This window comes from Podarcis pityusensis (genome assembly GCF_964106645.2).
Source record: "Podarcis pityusensis genome assembly, chromosome: 11".
Taxonomy (NCBI): Eukaryota; Metazoa; Chordata; class Lepidosauria; order Squamata; family Lacertidae; genus Podarcis; species Podarcis pityusensis.
The window spans coordinates 2,837,317-2,865,165 of NC_138036.1; the positions used below are offsets into that span (position 1 = coordinate 2,837,317).

General features: G+C 47.8%; 1 protein-coding gene and 1 long non-coding RNA gene across 2 annotated transcripts in view; one reads left to right on the forward strand and one right to left on the reverse strand.

Annotated features, from left to right (window-relative positions):
* Positions 1–27,849, forward strand: part of LOC308458829 — a 334,934-nt gene that overhangs the window by 295,478 nt on the left and 11,607 nt on the right. The window lies entirely within an intron of this gene.
* Positions 1–27,849, reverse strand: part of DNAI1 (dynein axonemal intermediate chain 1) — a 160,505-nt gene that overhangs the window by 23,571 nt on the left and 109,085 nt on the right. The window contains exon 19 of the mRNA XM_080973468.1: positions 17,834–18,019. Coding sequence (XP_080829594.1) covers positions 17,834–18,019 — 186 coding nt within the window. The remainder of the gene's footprint in view (positions 1–17,833; positions 18,020–27,849) is intronic.

Genomic DNA, 27,849 nt, shown 5'->3' on the forward strand with positions numbered 1-27,849 from the left:
TTTTAAAACTATCTCACCCTGAGACCTGTCAGGAGTAAAGCATGGACCACTGGTACCAAATAGTATAGGAAACAGCCCTATTAGAAAAATTAACCAACAAACTGAAACTGACACGGGGACAAACAGAAGAAGATGCCTTCACCCCAGTATGGCTCCCCTTTATCACATACACAGCCCAACAAGACAATGACAATAATCCACCAACAGTATACAAATCAATTTGGCGAACCTGATCCAAAACACCCACCCACCCCACTCACACATGAAAACAAAGACCACCACAGCCAACCACAAATAAATAGTCACATCCTAGGCCAACCCCAACCTCTCTCACCACCAAAGGAACACAAGTGAACAGCAGAGAACCTGCACAAGCGACGCTGACGCAAAACCCCACATATATTAAGCAAAATAGAAACATCGCCACCCGACCCCCCCATCTCCCCCCCTTTCCTCCTTCTTCTTCCGAATGTCTCAACAAATGAAACTGATCTGTAAAAATGTTACGGGGGGGGGGGGAATACGAGAGAGAGAGACATAACACACACTTTTGTAAATCAAGAAAATATTTTAATAAAAAACAAAACAAAACCATCTCATCCCCTTATTGAGTTGTGTTTTCAGAAGGAAATCTTAGGAAAGTCATAAAGAGGGAGCAAGGAGAGAGCAGTTCAGGACTGGTTTGGCACAAGCAGCCCCAGCAAACGCCACGGGTTTTCAAAAGGCATCACACACAGAGAGCAGCAGGTATTTTTGCCTGAGGCCCAAACACGGTGCTCTGGGCTGGGCGGCTGAAGACGCTGCAGGCTGGTTCTGCCTGCCAATTGCTTCTCCAGCCCTCACACGTCAGGATCCAGGTCCCATTTATATCAATGAGAGATCTGCCACTGACTCTGGGCTTAACTCAAGGCGCAATCAAAGCTTCTCTGCTGCGAGTCAGACAGGGAGGATGAAGAGCAGAGAAGAGGACAGGGGAGAGTCCACTGGCTTCCCCATCTCCCTCCCAGCGGCTTCCCTCCCCTGATGAGCACTTGGCAAGGGCAAACCAAGCAGCCACCTGGAGCAGGATCTGCTGGAGAGGGGAAGAGGGCTGAGGTCCCAAGACTGTCCTGCTCTGTGGTGCGGAAAAGCATGGCCAAAGCCCGGCTGGGCTGTAAGACAAAGCAAGGTTCAGGTAGGACACTGAGAAACTCAGGGTTCAGGCTGGATACAGGATTCAGGCCACGCTCCTCTGGGGAAGACAGAGTTTTGAGTTCTGATGTTCTTCCAGCAAGGAACAAGCTGAAACCTGAAAGCCAGTGTAATAATAATAATAATAATAATAATAATAATAATAATAATTTATTATTTATACCCCGCCCATCTGGCTGGGTTTCCCCAGCCACTCTGGGCGGCTTCCAACAGAACACTAAAATACAATAGCCTATTAAACATTAAAAGCTTCCCTAAACAGGGCTGCCTTCAGAGGTCTTCTAAAAGTTTGGTAGTTATTTTTCTCTTTGCCATCTGGTGGGAGGATCCAGTGTGGATTAGTGGTTTGTGTCAGACCAGGACCTGGGAAAGAGCAGGGTTCAAATCCTCCCACTCAGGCAGGATACTCGCTGGGTGACCTTGGGCCACTCACTCAATCTCAGCCTAACCTACCTCGCAAGGTTGCAAGGGCTAAGTGAGGAGAAGGAGCAGATCCATGCCTGCCAACTTGAGCTCCTTGAGAGAAAAGCTGGGATAGAAATGCAACAAGATAAATCCAGACATATGTAATAAACTCTTGTGCAGGATTCATGACAGGTGGCCATCGAAGCTCTGCTGAAAACCTCCAATGAAGGAGTTATTCCTGGTGTTTCAACGGAATCTTCTTTCTTGCCATTTGAATCCGTTGGTTCAGTTCCTGCCCTTCAGAGCCGTAGGAAACAAGCTGGCTCCATCTTCTACGGAAGTTTTGTGTGGCGTGAGATGTGCTCTGCTTCCTTTTATGCACACACACTCATTTCTTTTTGGTCCACCACTGCCTGTGCTCCAAGTGGGCTTCCAGGTTTTTAAAACAATGCAAGAGGTGGGGTGGAAAAACCCCTGCCAAGCTCATTTATCAGAAATGGCAGAAGTGGGATAACTGCACTCTCTCACACTCTCTCTCTCTCTCTCTCTCTCTCACACACACACACACACACACACTGCCAGCAGAGAGCCTTCGTTCAGATCTGAGCGACAGAGAGCTGCTTTCAGATCTCCACCCACAGAGAAGTGCGATCCTGCAGACTTCAACTAATGAATTGCAATCAAGACTCACCAGGTTTGACTAAATATAGTCATTGGCCGCATCCAGCTGCAAAAAAAATTAAAGGGCAATCACACATCACCATATGCTCCTCCAACTATCAGGGTATTTTGTTTTTTGTTTTTTAAAGCGTTTTTACATCACTGTCTTGACTGGATCGCGTTTCCAATCACTTCTTAATTGAACTTTTAAAATGCTCTCTGCTAATGCTTGCTTTTGATTGTGCATGAAATGTTTATGGAGTAGTTTTGAGACTTCAGAATAACATTATGGATATCACATTGCTGGGAGGGAGGTGGGGGTGGCTGGCCGACTTGACAACCATATGTCAGGAGTGCTCTGATGGTATTTCCTGCTTGGCAGGGGGTTGGACTCGATGGCCCTTGTGGTCTCTTCCAGCTCTATGATTCTATGATTCTATGACCCACAATTCTGGGGCCAAACGTGCTCTGCACTTTCTTGCGCTGCTCCAGGGACATTTCTCCCAAGGTTGGTTCACTCCAGGTATCAGAGCCAGGCTGGAGAGAAAAGCGCCTGCCGCAGTGGGAAACTGGGAGGAAACAGGGCAGAAAGAGGCTCAGCTCCCCTCACCCAACTTTCCATAGCCCTGGAGCTAAGAGCTAACCTTTACTCCTGGCTCCTCAGAACAGTTAGCACAGCCTAGGGCCAATGGATTAGCTAGCCTTTCTCTGTCTCTCTCCCCCCTCCCTTGGTGTGGGATGTGAATCTCTGCTGGAGAAAGGAGGCTCCAAATGGCCCTGAATCATCAAAATGAGGCATCTCAGAGTCAAGTCCTGCTACAGCCGTCTTCCCTTTCTCCAGCTCTGGCCCAGAATGAACTATTTCTTGCCAGTGTTTTGCTTTCTCACTTTGTTTTGTGCGTATGTGTTTAAAAAAGCACAACACATCATCTCCTCTCCACACTCATTTTCTTTCAGTTCCAGGTGGAGGGGGGTGTCAGGCATCTGGGATATTATTATTTTTTCAACGCACAAGCCCTTTCTTCTATTTATGGAGACAAAAGTTTGTTATTTCCTCTTAGATGAAATGAAATTTCCTAATTAAAAAACAGCACTGTTGAAACCGGATTCCTTCTCCCAGGTGAGAACAGCCTCTCCAGTTTGAGTGCAAATGCCTACCAATTTATCTTTCTCTCCCAAATGATCCTATTGAATATTTAAGTGCATTTGGGAATCCAGAGGGGCAGTGTGCATCTGATAGCACAGACACCCCCATTTCTGGTTACTGGTGCAGAAGAAAATAATTAGCAGATGAAGCCATTTGGACTCCCATCCCTCTCGTTCAGAAGGAGTTGAGCCCCTGTGTCTTCCAAGGCCCCGATCGTTAGAAAAGAAGGCAAGCGTGGAAGATCTCTCTTTAGGGAATCTTGCAAAATGGAACAAGAGCTGCCCCCTGCTCTTGAGAGAACTTCTTCCAACCCAAGGCTGAGTGATATCAGCATCCAGGCACTCCACATCTAGGGTTTCAATATCTAAAAGATTACCAAAAGTCAAGGGATGTGAATGCTGGTTCAGGAACAATGCCTTCCCCCCTCCTGGAGCACCAGTTACCTTTCAGCCTCAGTCCACCCTTCTGTGAAATAGGAATATTAAAGATCAGCCTCAGACAGTTGTGAGAACAAGCAAGATAAACTCTCAGTATCACCATCCTAAGCCTGTTTACAGGGGAATAAGTACCACTGAGTAAGGATGCTTCAAAAAATGGAAGAATTTAGCCAGGTCAGCACACTTTTTTTTCCAGGACTTCTTTGTTCAGGGAGGGCTAAGGCGGGGGGGTTATGTGAAGGGGCTATAAGAATTTTAAGGTCTTAGATGTATAATAAATGTTCATAAATGTACCAACCACGCACATACATAGATCAGCACAGGAAGACCGACCTGAAACCATTTTTGATTCCCAAACTGACCAAACGTTTTCTCTGCAAGGTCTAAGGAAAATGGAAAAAGCCTCCCCATTGTCTTTTCCTTCACAAATCCTGTCTTAAGGGTATGTCTGTGTTTGAATAGGGTGAGCCTGTGACCTGGCTCAGGAACTAAGTATTTATCATTACAAAAGACTGACCAGGCTCCCCAGGGTATCCAATCAAGTAAGCAGTAACAGGTAACCTGCCAGACAGGAGATAAACAACAACAGGAGATAAACAACGCACTCATATTTCTGCTGTAGACCGCCCTTTCTGTGATGTAGGTATGATGTGTCTGGGGGGTGGTCTTGAGCTACACCCCTTCTGTGATGTATGTATGATGCTTCTGGGGGTGGTCTTGGACTCCAGGACGGGCAATTTAAAATGTCTATATAAGGGCGGGCACACCTTGGTTCTGGGTCCTCCTCCTTTCCTGTGTGTGAGGGAAGCACCCTGTTGCAACAGATCAATAAAAATCAGGCTTACTAGCTGCTTTGCTTCTCAATATTCCCTGCTTGGTCTCTGCTATTTTCTCCTACCAATAGGGAACCTATGTGAGGACTCTATATGGGCTCTTGGATACCCCATAAGGGAAAAGGGCAGATTTTTGTTTACAACACTAGGAAGAAAAGAGCTCAGAGCCTTAAGGAGGGACAGGAGGGAATCTAGAATACAGGAGTTGCAGTGTGTGTGTGTGTGTGTTTAAGGCCAGAAAGCCTCTAACCTTAGGCCCGTAATCCACTTACTATATCCAGGCCATAGTACATGACAGAAAGCAGGCGTACCCTAGGAAAGTGTCTGCTCATGAGATCTGCCCAGGTGGCCGCGGATGCTCCCAGAAAGCAAGTCAAGACACTGACTCTACGGAATTTATTTATTTATTTTTAAAAAAGGTTGCAAGGTCTCCATTCCATTTGTGCTGGGGGAAAGTCTGTCCAATGGCTGACGTTGCAAACCAACCCACTGAATCTTCTAAAAACATGGGTGTCTGCTCAGAGTAGACAACTACTCCGTGGGGCCAAACCCCCAGTGGTGGACCTCTCTGATGCTTGACCCCCAGGTTCCTTGAGTTGCCGGTCACAGTAACCCTTATCTATTAAAATATTGATTGTTGAGATGTTTCTGTTTGGGGCAGAGAAGCAACCTTCTGCAACGCACAGCAGATCACAAAATGGCAAGGGCGGAGAGCATATTCATGGCTCAATAGAAGCCTGCCAGAGCCAAGGGGTTGCGTTCAGAAGACTAAGCACCCTGGTCTTTCCTTTCTCTAGTACTATCCCCTTCTGCCATTGAGGGGGAAGGTGGGCATCCATACTGCCAACTTGTCAATCACTTTCTCTGACTCCCCCCCTTTTTTTAGGGGGAGGAGTCAAGGGTCCAGGGCATAACCAGCCCAGCTCAGGAGATCTTCCCCACAAATGGAGCCATTCACCCTGTTCTCTCTCATTTGTGCTGGGAACTCTTGTGCTGGGAACCCTTTCAGCTCAACTGGCTTTTCAACCGGAAGAGAGAATATGCAAAGAATGAAATGGGAAACTCTCCAGGAAGTGGCAGAGCAGCCTGACTTTGCCTCTCCAGAGAGAAACCCGTCTGCAGCAGTGAACTGGCCACCAAAGGCTAGACACATTAGGCTGCATTCACACAGCCCCATTGCAACCTAGGTCCAGCTGCCCTATGGCCTGCTTCAGCCTCTCATCCCAGGCTCACATGGCCTCTGGGGTTGCTTCATTTGTTCTTGGGTTAAAACGAACCTTTTCTATGACCCTTCCACATCTGCCAGGCACAATTGACAAGGAAGATATAGCCACAGGAAACAAATTGCAGAACTGTTTTCACAGGCAAGTCTCATGGGGAAAGCCCTGCGGAGTTGAAGAGAACATGGATGGGTGCAGAATTCTCATCTGGTCCGTTAATATTCCCTGGGTTTTCCATGCATTAGGGAAATCCAGTATCGAGGCTCGAAGCCTTAACCACCTGCTCTGTATTCTAAAAGCAAGTTCCATGGATATTCATCACACTGCAAGATGGCCTCCTGCTGGCTGCAACGCCTTATCGGAAACACCAGTTCTGCTAGTGTTTCCTCTGAGGAAAATACTCAGAAGTACAGCTCGCCTGAGGTGACACAGACAGACAGACAGACAGAATGACAGACATGCCTGGCATCTGCCCCAACAACAGTCACACTGGTCAGAAAGCACTCACACCAGACAGCAAGAACTTCAGAGAAATAACACTGTAAGGGTATTACAGTGGTATCTCGGGTTAAGAACTTAATTCGTTCTGGAGGTCCGTTCGTAACCTGAAACTGTTCTTAACCTGAGGTACCACTTTAGCTAATGGGGCCTCCCGCTGCTGCTGGAGCACGATTTCTGTTCTCATCCTGAAGCAAAGTTCTTAACCTGAGGTACTATTTCTGGGTTAGCGGAGTCTGTAACCTGAAGCGTCTGTAACCTGAAGCGTCTATAACCCAAGGTACCACTGTAGTGCCATTAAAAGGTAAAGGTAAAGGACCCTTGACAGTTAAGTCCAGTTGTGAATGACTCTGGGGTTGCGGCGCTCATCTCACTTTACTGGCCGAGGGAGTCGACGTTTGTCCGCAGACAGTTTTTCCAGGTCATGTGGCCAGCAAGGCTAAGCCGCTTCTGGCGAACCAGAGCAGCGCACGGAAACGCCGATTTCCTTCCCGCCGGAGCAGTACCTATTTCTCTACTTGCACTTTGACGTGCTTTTGAACTGCTAGGTTGGCAGTTGCTAGGTTGGACCGAGCAATGGGAGCTCACCCCATCGCGGGGATTCGAACCACCGACCTTCCGATTGGCAAGCCCAAGAGGCTCAGTGGTTTAACCCACAGCGCCACCCGCATTTCTTATTACTGCCATTAAACATATGCTTTAAGGCTGGGGTGGACTTGAATGTCTACCCCTCCACCACTGAAGTTTCCCCACTGCACACAACCAGCCTGTGATTATCATAAGAACAGAGGAAGAGGCTTCTGGATCAGGCCAATAGCTCATCTAGTCCAGCATCCTGTTTTCCCAGTGGCCAACCAGACGCCTGTAGGAAACTCAAAAGCACAAGAGAACTCTCTCCCCCTGAGTTTTCCAGTATGGCCTCTCCCCCTGAAGAGGAGGGGTTGTGAGCGGGAGCAGCTTCCCGCAGGGGCGGGGGGGGGCGTGTCAAGCTCCCTGCTCCTGATTGCTTCAGCTGCCGCGGCCAAGCCTTCTGGCCAACCAATAGGGCCGGCTGGTGGGCAGGGCTAGCCACATTTAAACAGCCGCGGCAGTGCTCTGCTCCCAGTCTGTTCCTGCTTTCTTCGGATCTCCTGCCCTCCCTCCCTCTTAGGTCAGCTTCTTTTGCGTATTGACCTTGCTATGGAATTTGGTTGGTTGCCTTGGTTGCCCAAGGCGCCTGGTAGAATTTTTTATCCATTTGGCAAATTGGCACCAGCCTCTTGGTTTTTTTCGCCTACCTTGTAGCAACTCGTCACAACTTTCTGGAATTGGCGGTTAGGCATTGGAATATGTGTGTTGTGTTGGAGGATTGGGTAAGCGCCATCATCTACCCCTCCTCTTTTGGGTATTCTGTTAAAGGAATCCGGCGGTCGTGGATCCTGTCCAATGGCCTGCTGGTGGCTTGGGCCACGGCACGACCCCCAGTGACATCATGGGGAAGCTTCCAGTTGTATTTGCATCAACAAGCTCCTCCCATTGGTTGTTAACCCTGATATGACTCCTGTGGAGTCTGGTATTGCTGTTTCATCCAATGCCTAAGCCAATACTACTCACATGCTGTAACCAATAAAAGTTGTGGCCTAATTTTGCCCATTAACCTTTGTGGCTTATTATACTCCTATGCGGGTGGCGGTTCCTCGACTCACAACTGGTATTCAGAAGTATCGTTGCTTCCAGCTGTGGAGAAAGACCATCACCATCGACTGTCATCTCCTCCATTAATTTGTTCAACCCCTTTTCAAAGCCTCCCTCTTGTGGGAGGGAGTTCCATAGTTTAGCTACGTGTCGCATGAAGGAGTTTCTTCAGTGGCGTCCATGTCATCACAGTGGATGGAGTTATAAACCTCCGGCGTTGCTCCTGGCACGAAACTGCAGGCAAGAGTTGACAGGCAGCGATTATCAAAGGATTCCCAGCCAGAGCAGCCGTGTCTGTGGCTTTTGTTGCCATGTTGTTGTTGTTGTTGTTTAGTCGTTTAGTCGTGTCCGCCTCTTCGTGACCCCCTGGACCAGAGCACGCCAGGCACTCCTGTCTTCCACTGCCTTCCGCATGCCATGTTAAACCTGTTGAAACTATCAAATGCTCGGTCTCTTTGCTGGACGAAGAGGATGCGATGGGAGGGGGTGGCAGAGCTGCCCAGAAACAGAGGCTGCTGTTTCGATTTTGTTTTCGTATTTTTATTAAAGATTTTCTTGATTTACAAAAGTATGTGTACTGTCTCTCTCTTGTATTTTTTCCATGTAACATTTTTACAAATCAGTTTCATTTGTTGAGACATTAGGAAGAAAAGGGGGAGAGGAGTGGAGGGGTGGAGATGGGGGGGGTCAGGTGGCGATGTTTCTGTTTTACTTACTATATGTAGGGTTTGGTGTCAGCGTCGCTTGTGCAGGTTCTCTGCTGTTCACTTGTCTTCCTTTGGTGGTGAGAGAGGTTGGGGTTGGCCTAGGGTGTGACTGTTCATTTGTGGTTGGCTGTGGTGGTCTTTGTTTTTATGTGTGAGTGGGGTGGGTGTTTTGGATCAGGTTAGCCATATTGATTTGTATGCTGTTGGTGGATTTTTGTCATTGTCTTGTTGGGCTGTGTATGTGATAAAGGGAGCCATACCAGGGTGAAGGCATCTTCTTCTGTTTGTCCCCATGTCAATTTCAGTTTATCGGTTAATTTTTTTAGTAAGGCTGTTTCCCATACTATTTGGTACCATTGGTCCATGCTTACTCCTGACAGGTCTCTCCACTAAACATCTTCCAAGACAACAATGCCCATTTACACCACAGAGAACTCATAACCCACGTACTTTCAGCAGCAAGAAACAGTAAAGGTAAAGGTAAAGGTAAAGGTAAAGGTAAAGGGACCCCTGACCATTAGGTCCAGTCGTGACCGACTCTGGGGTTGCGGCGCTCATCTCGCTTTACTGGCCGAGGGAGCCAGCGTACAGCTTCCGGGTCATGTGGCCAGCATGACTAAGCCGCTTCTGGTGAACCAGAGCAGCGCACGGAAATGCCGTTTACCTTCCCGCCGGAGCAGTACCTATTTATCTACTTGTACTTTGACGTGCTTTCAAACTGCTAGGTTGGCAGGAGCAGGGACGGAGGCTGCTGTTAAACTGTTCTCAGCAAGGAGCTGGCATCCAGGCAGTCTGGAAAGCTACAAAGAGAATTTCGCCAGAGGGAAGACTTTCCTGTCGCCCAGGAGGCATGCAAACAACTATCAAAGGAAAGTGGAGAGGGACAAGGGGCAGGAGGAGCCCCTGCGAAGGTTGCATCTGCCAAGCACCCGACTCTGCCTCCTAGCAGAACTGAAGGAGAGCCTTCAATCAGGCTGATGGGTGACTTTCAAGAATGCAGGAGTCTGAAGAGGCTTTTGAGGGAGGGCCCTGAGAAAGAACAGAACCATTTGCCCTGCAATGCTGTGTGTGTTTACTTGGAAGGAAGGCCCAAGTGAGTGTGCGCAGGATTACAGCTCGAATTTCGGCGCAGAGGCTGGTGGCTCCCAGAGATGGGTGGGAGTTGCAGCGGCTGGAGGGCATCAGGTTAGGGAAAGCATGTCATACCATAATCTTAATTATTTCGTAAAATTATTACACTGCTTGATTGAAAAAAACAAAAGAACCCGAAACACACACATCAAAGCGGTTTACGAAAAGATTTAAAAAAACAAAATCAGGAAAAAACAGCAACACATATCAAAAGTTAAAATACTGAAACAGATTAAAATTCACACCAGCATTTCTAAGCATCTGGGGAGGCTTACCCAAACAAGAATGTTTTTAGCAGGTGCCAAAATGAATACAGTGAAGGTGCCTGCTTGATATCAGTAGCCAGGGAGTTTTGAAGCTTAATAATAATAATAATAATAATAATAATAATAATAATAATAATATATTTATTTATAACCCGCCCATCTGGCTGGGTTTCCCAGCCACTCTTTAAACAATCAAGTTCTTCCAAATGCGGAAATTGCTTTGCAAAAAAAAGGCATACAAAAATGTGCACATTGTGAGAAATTTGCATTAGAATGCTGATAAATTTTCACTAGGGCTCAAAAAAAGGAAAAAAATTGCAAACTTAGAAATGAACTTGAAACTGGGGGTGGGGTGGGTGGGAAACGAGAAACTTGGAGAAAAAGACATTGGCAAATACACCCATCCCTAATCTGGCCCATGCCAGACTTGAATTTGCGCCCCTCAAACTAGAGTCAGGTCTGAATTCCAGGTTGATTTGCACAGCGGTTTACTGCTGTTGTTTTGTAGTTCATTGGTCTTAGAGAGAAGGATGCTCCAATCTTTCTGCCATCCCAGTTCACACTCTCACAGGGCGTCTTCTTGTGAGTCGAGGACCCGCCACCCGCATATGAGTATAATAAGCCACAAAGACACATTATTTTAGGTTAATGGGCAAAATTAGGCCACAACTTTTATTGGTTACAGCATGTGAGTAGTATTGGCTTAGGCATTGGATGAAACAGCAATACAAGACTCCACAGGAGTCATATCAGGGTTAACAAACAGTGGGAGGAGCTTGTTGATGCAAATACAACTGGAAGCTTCCCCATGACGTCACCAGGGGTCGTGCCGTGGCCCAAGCCACCAGCAGGACATCGGACAGGATCCACAACCGCCGGATTCCTTTAACGGAATACCCCAAAGAGGAGGGCTGGATGATGGCCCATACCCAATCCTCCAACACAGCACACATATTCCAATGCCTAAGCGCCACCCGAGCCAAAGGGCTTGCCGCCAGTACCCTCACTGCTGCAACCAATTCCTAATACTTCTGATGATGTCTGCCAACCACACATCATTCCCTTGATCGGAAAGATGGACGCCATCATCACGAAAAAGAACCACGTTGCTGAAACAGATGTCAGGCTGTGAGATCACGTGGCCATTCATATATAGCAGCTTGAAGGCCACCACACCATTCAAAAGTTTCCTGGATTTGTCAATAGCAGGAGCAGACTGGGAGCTGAGCGCTGCCGCGGCTGTTTAAATGCGGCCAGCCCCGCCCCCAGCCAGCCCTATTGGTTGGCTGGAAGGCTTGGCCGCGGCAGCTGAAGCAATCAGGAGCAGGGAGCCGTACACGCCCCCTGCTCCAGCGGGAAGCTGCTCCCGCTCACAACCCCTCCTCTCTGGGACGACGAGAGGTCTTCAGAAACAACAGATGTGGCCCTCACAGTGTTTGATCTGGGCAAAGATCCCCACGGGTCTCCCGTCCACCTGCCTGGCAGAAGGCAGGGGGCAGCTGTGAGTCCAGCCTGAGGAGGGCAGGATGCTATGCACATCCTATCTGAGAGAAGTTCCCTAAAGAACCGAACTTCCAGTCTGGCGCTGAAGGAGACAAAGACTAGGAAAGTCCCACACGATGGAGGATGAAGTTAATGGACTATGCAGAACTAGATAAACTAACAGGAAGGATTCGAAACCGGCGGGACCAGAAATTCACGGAAGACTGGAGTAAATTTACGGACCATTTGAAAAGTATTTGTGAAGATCAGACGACGTTTGTAGGTTTGCAAGAAGTTTTGTGAGAAGTATTATTGGAAGTATTGCAAAAATGGAGAAGGGGAAGGATTATTTGTTAAGAGATGTAAAGGCAATATAAAGTTAAGAAATGCATAAGAAGTGGTTAAAACAGTGGATCATCAGAGGTGCTGATGGAAGTCTAAAAAGATTGTATAAGTGATAAGTTTTGTGTGTACATTTTATAATTTATATGTTAAAATCAATTTAAAAAAAATTTTAAAAAAAGGAAAGTCCCACACGGGGAACCATTTCGCTAAACGCCATTTACCGAGCATGGGGTGAGCTTCTGCGTAACACAGTGGTTCAAAATGCCATGGCGCCGTGGGTGGCAAGGCCGTTCATCCCCAGAGAATGTCTCTGGCAGAGAGCGTGCGCTTCCTTTGTAATTACAGATTCCCTCCCATTCATTAAGGGATCAGTCAGACAAGGTCCATGCGCAAGCCCACCCCTTAGATTAGCCTGTAGATCACAACTGCTGCTTCCCCTGCGGGAAACACTGAAAATCCTCGGCAAACGCCCCTTTAAGTGTAACAGGCAAGCGAGACCAGAGACAAACTGCGAAGCGAATTTTGTCTCCCTCCAGCTGTCCGTCTCTCCAGCTTGAGCTGCCCTTGCTAGCGATGCACAATGTCACGTTTATCCTCACCATTGGAGGCAATCGAGAAATCAGAGAAAGGGTCTATAAAAAGCACTCAGGCTATTAATACCTGTATGCAAGGGAGAAAAGCGGGACTGAAACAAGACAGGGAGGGATGGTTCCTGGCTGTGCTGAGCTTAATTTGTTGGGGTTTAGAGCTGCCGGATGCCAGACAGTTCCTAAAAAGCGCCGGAACCCAGATTTGTCTTAATATCAAACACTGGCAGATATCGCATGGTTTCCGCACCTGCAAGATGGCTGGTTCGTCTTGCTCAGTGCCTCTCCACTTAGGAACCAGCCCATCCCTGTGGTCTTAATCAGAGGCCCCTCCCTGTGCGCCCCTCCTGAGAAAGGTGCAGAGGGTGGCCACACGAGAACAGGTGTGATGGCCTGGGATTCAGACTCAGAGGCTGAACCTGAGGGATCCCAGCCTGCACACGAGTCCCCGCCTCCAGAACCAGCTGAGCTGGGGCTGGGGCATGAGCCTGAAGGGTCTTCACCTGTGCTGGATCCTCAGGAGCAGATACCAGATGAATCCACTCTGGCTCCGGGAGTGATCGAGGACCCATTGCCTGCAGGTGCTCCTCTCCCTGCCCTGTCAGGGGAAGCTGAGGTTGCCTCTGGATCCAGTAACCCTCCAGCCTCTCCTGAGCTGCAGAGGCTCAGGGCAGAGAGGCGGAGGGAACTAAGTTCATGCAGGAGGAGTGCTCGCCTCCAGGCCAGGAGAGGCGAGTCACCAGAGGATCGGGGCCACCCTTTGCCTCCGGGCAGATAAAAGCTGGCCAGCCCCAGTCCCAGGTTGTGGGAGCAATGTTGTTGCTAGCCTGCCAGCACCCTGTCCTGCTCTTCTGCCAGAGTTCTTGACCCCACCTGACTCCCCGCCTTGGACCCAGCTACAGCTTTGACGGACTGCCTCCATACCGCACCCTCGACCTCGGACTGGACTCAGACCTTACCTCTCAGTTAGCCCCCGGGACCAGCACAACAGGTCTTTTCAGTGGTGGCTCCCCATCTGTGGAATTCCTTCCCCAGAGAGACAGGCCTGGTGCCATCCTTGCCATCCTTTGGGATTTTTCTTTCCTTTGGGAATCGCCTTGCCTCCCTCCAATGGTGGTGCTCATCTTTTAGTGGGGTGGGTAGGACTTGACCATATTAACAGACCCTCTAATTGTCCCTACTTTCCAGGGATGTCCTTGATGTAGATAAGCTGCCTGGTTTCTGATTGGATGTCCCTATTTTCATTGGAGAAATGTTGGAGGGTAAGGAGTTATCTGACCCTTGAGCCGTCCGAAGGCAATCCTGTATAGGGAATTTTTTTTTAATATTTCATGTTTTATTATGTTGTTATATACCGTATTTTTCGCTCCATAAGATGCACTTTTTTCCTCCTAAAAAGTAAGGGGAAATGTCTGTGCGTCTTATGGAGCGAATGCATGGTCCCTGGAGCCGAATTGCCCAGGGGCAAAAAGCAGATCATGCTTTTTTCTTTTCTTTTTTTAAGAAAGAGGGAAGTGGGTGCTGAAACAAAGCCGCTGATCAGCAACCGATCGGGAGGGAGATAAGGGAGGCTAGCAATAAAGGAGGCTGCCTGGGACGGGGGAGGTAAAAGCCCATGGATCCTCAGGATTTTTGCACTGGGTCACCCCAAATTCACCATCAGATCACATAGCATGTCCATGGCTACAGCCTGCCCCCCCCCCCCCAAATCACACATCCACTGTTTCGTGGGGCCTCGATGGCACAAAAATGTGGTTACAAAGCACGGACCCACATGGATCCTCAGGATTTTTGCATTGGGCTACCCCAAACTCACCGTCAAATCACATATCATGTCTTTGACCACAGCATGAACCACAAAGATCATACATCCACTGTTTCATTCAGAATATTTTTTTTCTTGTTTTCCTCCTCTAAAAACTAGGTGCGTCTTATTGTCAGGAGCATCTTATGAAGCGAAAAATACGGTATGTTGGAAGCTGCCCAAAGCGACTGGGGCAACCCAGTAAGATGTGTAGGGCATAAATAGTAAAATTATCATAATGGAATGAGACATCCCTATTTTCATCAGAGAAATATTGCAGGATATGTATTAATATGTTACTGAATGAATATTTTGTATTGTTAATTATTTTAATTTATTTCTGATTTTAAATTGTTTTTGTTGTATTTTATCTTGTCGAGTTGCTTTGAGGTTTTGGGTGGTTTTTTTTGCTTTTCGACTGATAAATAATATTACACCCCCCCCCCTTCATTGTTTTAGGGCTCATCCGGACTTCCTTCTGCGCTGCGTTTCCACAAGTCCAAACTTTAAAACTCCACGTCGGAGTGATTTTATTTTTGTCTCAGCACGTTCCTTGGGAAAACCCACATTTTACCACTGAAATGGAGCAAACAGCAGCAGGATTTTCTGCAGATTGCTGATGCAGAGGTAAATTGCAGATTTTGGTGGGGAAAGCTTTGGGACAAAAACAAATGGAGAAACACTCAGATACAGAGCTTTAAAGCGCAGATCTGTACTTTGAAAGCACAGCAAAAAAGTAAGTCAGGATAAGCCTGTCAGGATATATATGTCGTATTTGTTGTTTTCGTAAACAGCTCGGAGACTGTTTCAGTATTAAGTGGTTTGCAAATACCGTATTTTTCGCTCTATAGGACGCACTTTCCCCCCTCCAAAAATTAAGGGGAAATGTGGGTGCGTCCTATGGAGCGAAAGCAGGCTCCTTGGCTTCAGCGATAGCAACGTGAAGCTTCCGAAGCGCAGAGGCTTCACGTTGCTTTTGTTGAAGCCTGGAGAGCGAGAGGGGTCAGTGCGCACTGACCCCTCTCGCTCTCCAGGATTCAGGGATAGCTGCCTGAAGCCTTTGGAGCACAGCGCAAGTTCCCGTTGCGCTCCACAGGCTTCAAGTTCCTTTTGCTGAAGCTGGGAAAGCAAGACTCTCCTGGCTTCAGCAGAGAGGGAGAGCTGCGCAGCGCCCCTTCAACGAAGCAGGAGGAGAAATGGAAGGGGCTCCGTTTCTCCTGCCGCTTCGCTTAAGGGGCACTGAGCAGAGAGGGGGAGAATTTTTCCCCCTTGTTCTCCCCCTCTAAAACAAGGTGCGTCCTATGGTCCGGTACGTCCTATAGAGTGAAAAATACGGTATATGCAAGAAATCCTGGCCATTCTGTCTGCTGCTTTTAGACATGACCCAGACACCTTCCAACCATTGTACCAAAAAATTTGATTGCACAGTGGTGGGACCACAAGGACCAACTCTGCTGAAACTTGAAGCAGCTCTCGCTTAAAACAGAAAATCATTAAGAATTTACAATGAGCAACAACAGCCAGTGTTTTGAGGGCGGGGCTTACGGCAGAAGCCCCACTTGCGTCCTGATGCATTATTTAGTCCAAACTACTTTTGAGTCCCTGCGAGGAAAAGCAAAACAAACAAAATTTGGAAAAAGAGATGTCGCTGCCAGCCTCCTGCATTCCCATGTTTTCTGTACTCCTGCCTTTTTCAAGACCTCATTTGTGGTCACTTCTTTTCGGTAAGCCTAAAACCCTGATGATGTCAGGCAGGCAAGCAGGCGCCTTCGCTGTACCCTTTTCGACACCTGCTAAAAACATTTCTGTTCAAACAAGCTTCCCCAGATATGGAGAACGCTGATGAGTTTTATAACCTGTTTTTAGTTTATCGCTGATTTTAATTGCTTGGCCGTTTTAAGTAGATTTGTATTGCTTAATTGATATTAATTGTTTTATTCATTTTGTAAATCACTTTGAGGTTTCAGAGGATAATTGTGCTTCAGTTTGTGCATTGGTTCGAAAAGTGCAAACTGGGTACTTTCTTCTTGTAATAATAATAATAATAATAATAATAATAATAATAATTTTATTATTCATACCCCATCCATCTGGATGGGTTTCCCCAGCCGCACTGAGCGTCTTCCAACAAATTATTAAAAATACATTAAAATATCAGTCACTAAAAACTTCGCTATACAGGGCTGCCTTCAGATGTCTTCTAAAAGCCAGATAGTTGTTTTTTCCCTTTGACATTTGATGGGAGGGCGTTCCACAGGGCGGGCGCCACCACCGAGAAGGCCCTCTGCCTGGTTCCCTGTAACCTCACTTCTCGCAGGGAGGGAACTGCCAGAAGGCCATCGGAGCTGGACCTCAGTGTGCAAATGGAATTTCTTCTCTGTCTACAGCCGCCCCCAAGCTTGGTGGTGAAATAAAAAAATTAAGGTCTTATGTATATAATAAAGGTTCATAAATGTAGCAAGCAAACACGTACATAAATATATAAACCACATGTCTGAAGCAGCACAGGAGAACAGCCATGAAGCCATTTTATCTCCCAAACTGACCAGGTGTTTTCTCTGCAAAGTCAAATGGAAAAGCCTCCCCATTGTCTTTTCCTTCACAAATCCTGTCTTAAGGGTATGTCTGTGTATGAATAGGGTGAGCCTGTGACCTGGCTCAGGAACTAAGTATTTATCTAAGTATTTAGCTAAGTGTATCTGAAGAAGTGTGCATGCACACGAAAGCTTATACCAAGAACTAACTTAGTTGGTCTTTAAGGTGCTACAGGAAGGAATTTTTTTATTTTAAGTATTTATCATTACAAAAGACTGGCCAGGCTCCCCAGGCAATCCAATGAAGTGACCATTAAACAGGTAACCTGCCAGACAGGAGGTAAACAACGCACTCAGATTTCTGGCAAACAACGCGCTCAGATTTCTGCTGTAGACCGCCCTTTCTGTGATGTAGGTATGATGTATCTGGGGGGGTGGTCTTGAGCTACACCCCTTCTGTGATGTAGGTATGATGTTTCTGGGGGTGGTCTTGGACTCCAGGGCGGGCAATTTAAAATGTCTATATAAGGGCGGGCACACCTGTTTCTTGGTCCTCCTCCTCCTGCGTGTGAGGGGAGCACCCTGTTGCAACAGTTTACTAAAGATCAGGCTTACGAGCTGCTTTGCTTCTCAATATTCTCTGGTTGGCCTCTGTTATTTTCTCCGACCGATGGAGAACCTGCAAAGGACTCTATAAGGGCTCTTGTGTCCCCCATAAGGGAATAAGGGCAGATTTTTGTTTATTACCATGGCTAGTTTGGCCCTCGGGTTCCATACTAGCAGCTACAACATGCCAATGTGAAAACCTCAAAGGGGGGAGTGGGGAGGTATTTTAAACCACATCCTGTAGAGCAAATCACCTGCTTCAGCCTGCAAATGCTCCCTCTCTGGTCCAGCCATAAGCTGACTTACCTTTGGCATCTTGCGGAGGTTGGGAGACAGCTTCAGGCAGGTGACGTGGCCACGGTCATCCCCGATGATGATGATGGGGTAGATAGCGTTGAACTGGACATGGGTGATCTTGTTCCTCTTCTTGGCCACCACCGGCTGGTTGCAGATGGGCTCGTATTTGTTCACGCTCAGGTCAAAGACGTGGGCCTGGCGGGAGACACAGGGAGGGGCACACAAAGGGGTTAACGGTGAGGGTGGGGGAGCCAGGCGATGGCTGAATTTCTATTTTTTATTTATACTTTTCAAGTTTATACCATTCACTAATTTTACAATCATTTTGACATTTCATTTTTAAAAATATTTTAATTTATTTAACATATTTATTACAAAATATAAGCAACATATTGCAAATACTTACATACATATATATTTCAGATAAGCACACATATATAAAAAAGAACAAAAGAGAAAAAAGGAAGAAAGAAAAAGAAAAAATAAAGAGAAGAAGAAGAAAAGTTGGAAGAATTTCTTCCAAATTTATTCTACAAATCTCAATAATAAAATTTCATTGATTGACTTCCATCGCTTACACTGCACTTCCTATATACATTTTAAGCAAGACTGTATCTGTTATTCCGTATTTTTCCCATACAATCTCACACAAATATTCTAATCCATAAATTTTCTAAATCTTTCATAAATCTATTCTAAACACAACCAATACCTTACATTTAATCTTTGTCTACATAAATAATCATTCAAACATTTCCATTGTTTCTGGATTATATTTTTTGGTTTTTGTCTTATCAAATCAGTCAACTTTGCTAATTCCAAGTATGCACATAATTTATTCAGCCATTCTTCTTTAGTTGGAATGTAATTTCCTTTCGACATTTAAAAACTTGACTTCCTTCCCCCTCTTTCTGAGATTCCTTAAATTTATTTTTAGTATCTTCTGCATATCCAAATTGTGATGGGACGATGAGCTGCTTGTGTGTAAAATCCAAGTCCCTCAGAGTTTGGTCAAGTTTGCAAACCTCTGTCTGTAACGGAGCCCCTTAAACATGGCTCCGTCAGTCGCTGGCAGATTCCGACAGTGGTTGCTTTCGGAATCGCTTCCAACATAAAAGCTCCTTAACGGAAACACGTCTTCTGGACTCTCTGCGTGACAGTTTCCGGCGAGGAGTGGGTGTCCCTACAGGAGGTCCTGAAACCTCCCCACTGTTTTCGCTGGAAGTGTCTCTGAGCCATCCCTCCAGCTCACTTTCCCTCAGCTCACCTCCTCTCCCCCTACTGGTTCCCTCTTCAGCTGCTGAGTCTCTCCCAACCTGTGTGAGCCCTTTCACCTCCCTTCCTTCCGATGGCAGTTCCCTGACATCCACCTCCCCTCCAGGGCCCCCTTCACCCCCTCTCACCCCCTCCTCTACGGGCGGTGAGGAGGCAAAACCCCGGAATGAACTTCCTTCATCTTCCGATGTCTCGAACACTTCTCTCCACCTGTTGCGGTTCCTGGTCTCGAAGTACTCCTCCTCCTCAGAGTCCATCTCCCCTTCCCCTTCCGAGTCCGGGAATCCTTCCAACTCCTCCTCCTCATCGGTGGTCCCAAAGTATTCCCTCCGGAACCTCTCCACAGGCTGAGGTTTCCTTGGGAACCTTTGATGGAACGTTTCTATCAATACCTCGTCATTGATATCTTCTGCCATTACCCAAGTGTTTTCTGACTCCGGTTCTCCTTCCCACGCTACCAAATACTCCACCTGATCCCCCTTCCACCTGGCGTCGAGGATTTCTGCCACATGGCTGCTGCATTCCCTTTCTTCTATGACCGGTCCCCGAGTGGCCATCCCTTCTCGTCCCCCCTCATACGGTGACAGTAACGACCTGTGAAATACCGGGTGCAGTTTCATGTGGTTGGGTAACCGGAGCCTGAAAGCCACTGGGTTGACCTGTTGAATGACCTCAAAGGGACCCAATCTCCTGGGTCTTAATTTCTTACAACCTCCTTTGAACGGCAACCCTTGGGTTGACAGCCACACCCTATCTCCCACCCTTATGGTTTCACCTTCCCTTCGGTTCTTGTCTGCCTGCCTCTTGTATTCTTCCTTCGCCCTTTCTAAGTTGAGTTGGAGCTGACGATGGATTGCTTCCATTTCTTCTACAAAATGCTCGGCTGCCGGGACGCTCCATCTCTCCCCTTCTCCCCCTGGGAAAGCCCTGGGATGACACCCATAATTAGCCAAGAAGGGGCTCATCCCTGTGGACACATTCTCGGCATTGTTGTAGGCAAATTCCGCCAGCGCCAACTTTTCTACCCAGTCATTCTCTCTGTCATTGACATAACACCTCAGGTATTGCTGGAGGACACCGTTTGCTCTTTCCGCCTGCCCGTTGGTTTCAGGGTGCCGGGCAGTCGAAAAGTTGACCTCCACCTGCAGTAAGCTCATGAGCTTCCTCCAGAACCTGGAAGTAAATTGTTTTCCTCGGTCTGAGACCACCCTCAATGGCACCCCGTGCAACCTAAAAATGTGTTCTACAAATAACTTCGCTGTCTCTTCCGCCGTGACTGCATGCGAGCAGGCTACAAAGTGGCACATCTTTGTTAGTAGGTCTACCACCACCATGATGGCTGTTTTCCCCTTGGACTTCGGCAGATCAGTCATAAAATCTATCGACACTGCCTCCCAAGGTCGTTCTGGGGTTGGTAAGGGTTCTAATAGCCCCGCCGGCGCCCGCCTCTCCCCTTTGGCTCGCTGGCATTGCTCGCACCCTCTTACATACTCCCGTACATCTTCCCTCACCTTAGGCCACCAAAATTCCCTGGTGACCAACCACATGGTTTTGTGTTGTCCAAAATGCCCCGCCGTGGGGCTGTCGTGCAACTGCTTGAGTACCCTCCCCCTTAAGTCTCCTTCAGGGATATACAGTGCCCCTTTGTAATACAAAGCTCCATTTCTTTCCTCGAAACCCCCTGGTTCCTCTCCCTCACCCCTAAGACCTCTGAGCTTATTCTGGGCGTATTCATCATTCTCTGTTTCCTCTACCAGTTCTCTTTGCCCCACCAATGCCGCCCCACACACCCAGCGGTCCTCTGGGATGACATGTCTCTCTTCGGGTGCCCCCTCCCCTTCCAAATATTCAGGTTTGCGTGAGAGAGCGTCCGCCCTAACATTTTCTGGACCTGGCACATAACAAATTTCAAAGTGGAATTTGGAGAACTCCTGGGCCCATCTCACTTGCCGTTGGTTGAGCACTCGTGCCGTTCTCCAATACTCTAAGTTCTTGTGGTCCGTGCACACTTGCACCTTATGTTATGCCCCAATTAATAAATGCCTCCATCTCCTGAACGCTTCATGAATGGCTAGTAGTTCTCGGTCATACACCGTGTAGTTCCTCTCAGATTTGTTCAGCTTTCGCGAAAAAAAGGCACACGGTCTCCACTCCGACTCCTCCTTGCCAGGCTGCAGAAGCACCGCCCCCACAGCCCGGTCTGATGCGTCCGTTTCCACTCGCATCAGTTTTTGTAAATCCACATGCAGGAGCTGTTCTTCCGAAGCGAACGCCCTTTTCAGCTCCTCAAAAGCTCGCTCCGCCTCCGCCGTCCAAACGAATTTCCTCTTACTGCTGAGACAGTCCGTAATGGGCGCCGTCAAGTGGGCAAAATTTCTGATGAACTTCCGATAGAAGTTTCCAAATCCAAGGAATCTTTGCACATCCTTCCTGGTTTCGGTGTTTTCCATTCCAGTACCGCTTGGACCTTGCCAGGATCCATGGCCAATCCCTTGTCCGACAAGCGGTACCCCAGGAATTCCACCTCCTTGGCATGAAACTGACACTTCTCTAGCTTCACCCACAGCTGATTGGCTTGCAGTCTGCCCAACACTTCCCTGACGTCTTTTACATGCTGCTCCTCATTCTCTGAATATACTAACACGTCATCTAAGAAGGCCACACAATTCTTGTAAAGCAAAGGCCCCAGGACGTGGTTCATAAACGATTGAAAGCACGCGGAGTCTGCTTGTAAGCCGAAGGGCATAACTAAATATTCAAATGCCCCCAAAGGGGTGAACATGGTGGTTTTCCATTCATCCCCCTTCCTTATTCGTATCAGGTTGTACGCCCCCCTCAGGTCCAGTTTAGTAAAAATCTTTCCCTTCCTGACCCTTGTCAAAATGTCATCAATTCTGGGCATCGGGAAAGTCACTGGTTCTGACACTGCATTTAAGGCCCTGAAGTCCACTACAAGTCTAGGTTTGTCCGTGTTTTTTTAATCCACAAAAAACACTGGGCTGCCCCCCACCGCCCTGGACTCTCTGATGAACCCTCTCTTCAGGTTCTTGTCAATGAACTCCCTTAGCTCCTGCATCTCTCTGTCTGACATGGCGTACAGCTTGCCTACAGGGAGCTGTGCCCCAGGGAGTAAATTGATTTGACAGTCAAAGGGTCTATGTGGGGGTAGTTTGTCTGCCTCCCTCTCGCTGAAGACGTTGCTCAGGTCGGCGTATTGTTGGGGAACCTTCCCCTTCTCCGTTACTTCCATCCCTGCTAGAGTGGCTCTGGCCCCTCCTTCAGCCTCCCGCTCTTTGCAGTGTTCTAGACAATGTGCTGACCCAAAGGAGACCACTCTCTGATGCCAGCCCACTAGCGGATCATGTAACGCTAGCCAGCTCATCCCCAAAATAATGGGAGCTCCTCCCAAGGTAGCCACATTAAACGCTATTAGCTCAGTGTGTCTTGCTACCCTCATTATCATTGGGACGGTCTGCTGGCTGACTTCTCCTCCCAGCAGCTCCCTTCCATCGATCGTGGTCACCTGCAAAGGGTTACTTAAAGGGATAGTCTGTATCTGGTGCTCAGCAGCAAACTCCTTACTCATGAAATTGCAGGAGCTGCCTGAGTCCAATAGCGCCTTTATCTTTAGTGGGTGTCCGTTAGGCAGCTCTAGTAACACCTCTATCACTAGGGCGGGTTTAGGAGGTTCCGGCGTGGGCACTTTCACTGCTCTTTGGCCTGGCTGCTGTGCCCCGACGGTGGCAGCCAGGCGTTGGCTTTTACTTGCTCCGGTACCTTTTCCTCCCTCTCCCCAACAGCTCCCGCCATTCCTTGCCATTCCTTTCTTTGGGGGCAGACTCTGGCAAAATGACCTGGCTGTTGGCAGAGATAACATTTCTTGGCGCCCTTCCCCTCCTTCTTCCGCTCTTCACTGGGCTTTGAAACTGCGCGCGCGCTGTTCCAATTTCCATCGGCTCTCCCGGCGGGAACGGTGGCTCTGGAATCTCTGGAATGCGAAGCTCCCTCCAACGTTCCCCCTTCCCTTCCCGCCTCTCCAAGGCTCTCGCCTCTTGGCGCGCTCCTATGGTCAGCGCTGATTTGGTCAGCTGGTCCATAGACTCCGCCCTGGGCGCCCGGGAAAGTTCGTCTTTCACAGCCGAAGAAAGCCCTTCTTCAAAGAGCATTTGAATGGGTTCCGCCGATAGATCCCACCCCAATTTATGGATCAACATGGTAAACTCAGTCCAGTACTCACGAACAGATCGGCTCCCCTGTTTGCACGCCATTAACTGTCTGCGTACCACTCCCTGCTCAATATCGCTGGAAAACATCAGATCCATGGCACGAAAAAACTTCCTCGTGTCCTTCAGGATGTCATTATTCGTTGCCATCAGGGGCCTCACCCAGTCTTTCGCCCCCTTTTCGAGATGCCCAATCACAAAAGCCACCCGCGATTCCTCGTCGGGAAAGTCATCAAACTGCAGATTAAGGGCATATTGCATCTCTGTCCTAAAGGTATGATAGTCCTTGAGCTCCCCCCCAAACTTCTGTACCAATCCTGGCAACTTTCTGGCGAGCGGGGTGGTTTTCCCCTTCTCTGCATCTTGAGCCCTCCTCTCCTCGAGCCTCGCCGTCTGCAGCGCTAGCTGGACCTCCAACGCCCGGTACCTTTCTTCCAGGCTTGGACCCGCTCCAGCTCCTGCTTCTCCGGTTCCGGCTGGGTTGCTCATGATGCCTTCTCCTGCACAAGCTGCTCACGGAGGCTGTCGGAATGCTGTGATGGGACGATGAGCTGCTTGTGTGTAAAATCCAAGTCCCTCAGAGTTTGGTCAAGTTTGCAAACCTCTGTCTGTAACGGAGCCCCTTAAACATGGCTCCGTCAGTCGCTGGCAGATTCCGACAGTGGTTGCTTTCGGAATCACTTCCAACATAAAAGCTCCTTAACGGAAACACGTCTTCTGGACTCTCTGCGTGACAGTTTCCGGCGAGGAGTGGGTGTCCCTACAGGAGGTCCTGAAACCTCCCCACTGTTTTCGCTGGAAGTGTCTCTGAGCCATCCCTCCAGCTCACTTTCCCTCAGCTCACCTCCTCTCCCCCTACTGGTTCCCTCTTCAGCTGCTGAGTCTCTCCCAACCTGTGTGAGCCCTTTCACCTCCCTTCCTTCCGATGGCAGTTCCCTGACACAAATGAACTTAATTTGCTCATTTATTCATCTTCTTTAAATATATACTCTTATGAAACTGCAGGTTATTACAACAATCCTGCCAATGTTTTTATCTGTTTACAATTTATCAGTAAATATTCAATAAACCATTTCATTCTTTTATAAGTATATATATATATATATATATATATATATATATATATATATATAGTTAGCTTGATTCCTTATTCTTCCGGTAAGTTTTGCCATTTTTGCATGTTCCACAAGTTTTTGTATCCATTCTTCCTTTGCTGGGACTTCTGCTTCTTTCCATTTTGGAGTAAGTAACATTCTTTCCGTTGTAGTTGTACACATGAATAAGTTTCTGTACGGTTTAGGTAGTTCTGTCCCTATAATTCCCAAAAGAAAAGCTTCTGGGTTGTTGTTTTTACAAAGTTTTTCTTTACAAAGGTTATTTTAAAGAACCTTTTCATTTCATTATACATCATTTCCCATGGGAAATGGCTCAACAACGTTCCTAACGTTGCACCGGTGGAGAGCACATAAGCCTGTTACGCCCCATTATGCCCCGCCCCTTTTTTCGGCCACTTCTGGGTTGCACCGACGCGACCGTGTGCTGCGGTGCATATATTGGACAAGTATAAAATGTCCATTGCCTGTACAGTGAAGGCACCTGCCTGGTATCAATTGGCAGGGAGTTCCAAAGTGTTGGTGCTGCCACACGAAATGATTAAGTTCTTACAAATTCAGAACAGGTATTCCGTGGCACCTGTAGTAGTGCCAATTCCACCAATTGAAGCGGTGGACAGAGTGGGCAGATGTGGAGTGAAGCAATCTCATAGGTAACCTGGTCCCAAGTTGTTAAGGGCCTTATATATGGTACTAAGGTCCATGAATAATCCTAGTTTAGAGGTCCCGGGCCCTAAGGAAGTCAGATTATCCTCTGCCAGGGCCAGGGCCTTCTCAGTGATGGCTCCGACCTGGTGGAATGCTCTGTCCCATGAGACCAGGGCCCTGCAGGATTTAACTTCCTTCTGCAGGGCCTGTAAGACAGAGCTATTCTGCCTGGCTTTCAATCTGAACTTACCCTGATCTTTTATTCCCCTTCCTTCCCTCCCTCTCCCCTGTTTATGAAGATTACCCGCTCTGGGATCCCACAGCTAATTCTCCCCTGGTCTCCTCGCTGGCCCAAATAGGACTATATTTAGCCAGCTAGCCCTGGTGATCATCTAATGTTTATTGGACGGATTTACCCCCTACTGTAAATTGACTTTTTAATTCTGAATTTATTGTTATTCACTTTTTATACTGTATTTTATGCTGTTTTTTGTTGCATTAATTAAGTGTTTTAAATTTATTGTTAGCTGCCCTGAGCCTGGTTTTCTGAACCGGGAAGGGCGGGGTATAAATAAAAATTCTTATTCTTATTCTTATTCTTATTCTTATTAAATCTCTTCAAAGGCCAAGGGATGCTCTCTTTCCAGTGTGCATTTATCCTTTGAAACAGGGAGTGCATTAAAGAGGAGCGAATAGGACCAGATGGCCATCTGCCATGGACACTGAGACGCCTGCATTGCATTGGGCTTTGGGGGGGTTGGACTAGATGACCCTCAGGGTCTCTTCCAACTCTGCGATTCTGTGTTCCTCCTGCTGCTGGCAGCTGCCACATTTGCACGGGAACAAGGACCCTACGCATCTGTGGCTGGAGGAGGCTGGCACCAATACAGCTCCAAGGCGGGTGGAAGCACATCATTCAGAAACACCATTAGTATCACCGACTCTTAACTGCCCAAGCTAATGTCTAAAATAATCAGGCAATCAGCTCTTAAGTGGAGGGATTCCTGCGCTGGCTGACAAATGCAGAAAGCACACACACAGACACACAGACTTGCTGCCTCCACAGCTCTCTGCTATTCAGGGCCTTGATGATACAATCAAGAGGGCCAGGGAGAAAATTAATGGAGAACGAAGTCAAGGGGTGGGAGAGAAGCAAGCTGAGCTAATGGATTTAAACAGGGAGGGGACGTGGGGGGGGGGGACTGAACATGATGGAACCTGCCTCCCTCCACAATGCCCAGCTCAGCTTCAGAGCCAGAATGTGGGCACTGTGTGTGTTATGTACTGAGTTGAATAGGATCCAGAATGCAGCAGTCTGGTTGGCCCTAGAACAATGCAGCAGTCTGATTGGTCCTAGAACAATAGGATTCAGAATGCAGCACTCTGATTGGTCCTAGAACAATAGGATTCAGAATGCAGCACTCTGGTTGGTCCTAGAACAATAGCGTCCAGAATGCAGCAGTCTCATTGGACCTAGAACAATAGGATTCAGAATGCAGCAGTCTGATTGGTCCACAGGAGCCACCCAATCCAGCTCCAGGTGGAAGGGAATCCGCAACCTGATTGGCCTACAGGTGAATCCTGGAATTAGCCAATCACGTGGGGCCCATTGTGTAAATAATGTATATAAAGCAGGCATTCTGGGGGAACTTCCATTCCTCCTCACCACTATGAGCTGAATAAAGACCATGAAATCCACTCTCGACTCCGAGTATATTTCAGTGTGTGTCTTGAAATCAGCAGTGAGCAGACCTGCCAAGGAAATTCAAGAACATCTTTATGTACACGACAACGGCGGCAAGAGTCTTAATAGCACAAGGATGGAAGAACGAAGGAATCCCGACCAAAGAACTGTGGCAAGAGAAACTGATGGACCATGCAGAATTGGCAAAACTGACACATAAAACTACGCGATAAGGACAACTGTGACTTTAAAGAAGAATGGGAACCTTTCGCAAAGTACTTAAAGAAACAACAAAATGAATTGGACTGCTTGGCAGGTTTTGAACAAACACTCACAAACTTTTTATTGGTAACATATAGATAGATGAATTAAGGATCTTTACAATTTTATAATATGCAGAGAATAACATGTGTGGAAAAACCAGAGAGAGGAGCGGAGGGAAGTCCGGGGGGGTGGGATGGGGGGTTCTTTCTTGGGGAGGGGGGAGGGGAAAATGGGGAGGAAAAATGAGGCTGATGTGTTTTTGATGAATTGTTATGTTGAAATTCCTAATAAAAAATATTCACACACAAAAAGAAAGAAAGAAATCAGCAGTGAGGTGCAGATGGGGCTCGTCCACCTGGGAAGGGAGCCCATCTGGGAGAAGGAAACCCTGATCCTCAACCTCCGCTGCCTTATGAGACATCTTTGGGAGACGAAAAGTCTAGGGAGAAAACCCTACACAAATCTGGAGTGAGTTCCCTAAGGCGGTTGGATGGCACCTTGTACGCCTCCTCCTGCCAACTCCTGCAGCCAGGCTGGTGCTAAACGTCTTGCTCTGCTTTCCTTGGGACTACATCAGCAAGGCTGAGAGGGATGGGGTCTTGTCATCTGAACCGCCCAGGACCTTCATGCACACTGCCCAGGTTTGCGTCCCAGGGAAGCCAGTTCAGTGCTGCTCGTGCAGAGGTTTGACCAAAGGTCACCCCATTATCCCTCGAGGCAGACAGATGCCAACACATGCCCCAGCCATGACTATCAATGTGGGGGACGACTGAAGCCATAGTCTTGTTTTTCCTCTGTCCCAGGAGGTGGTGATGTCTG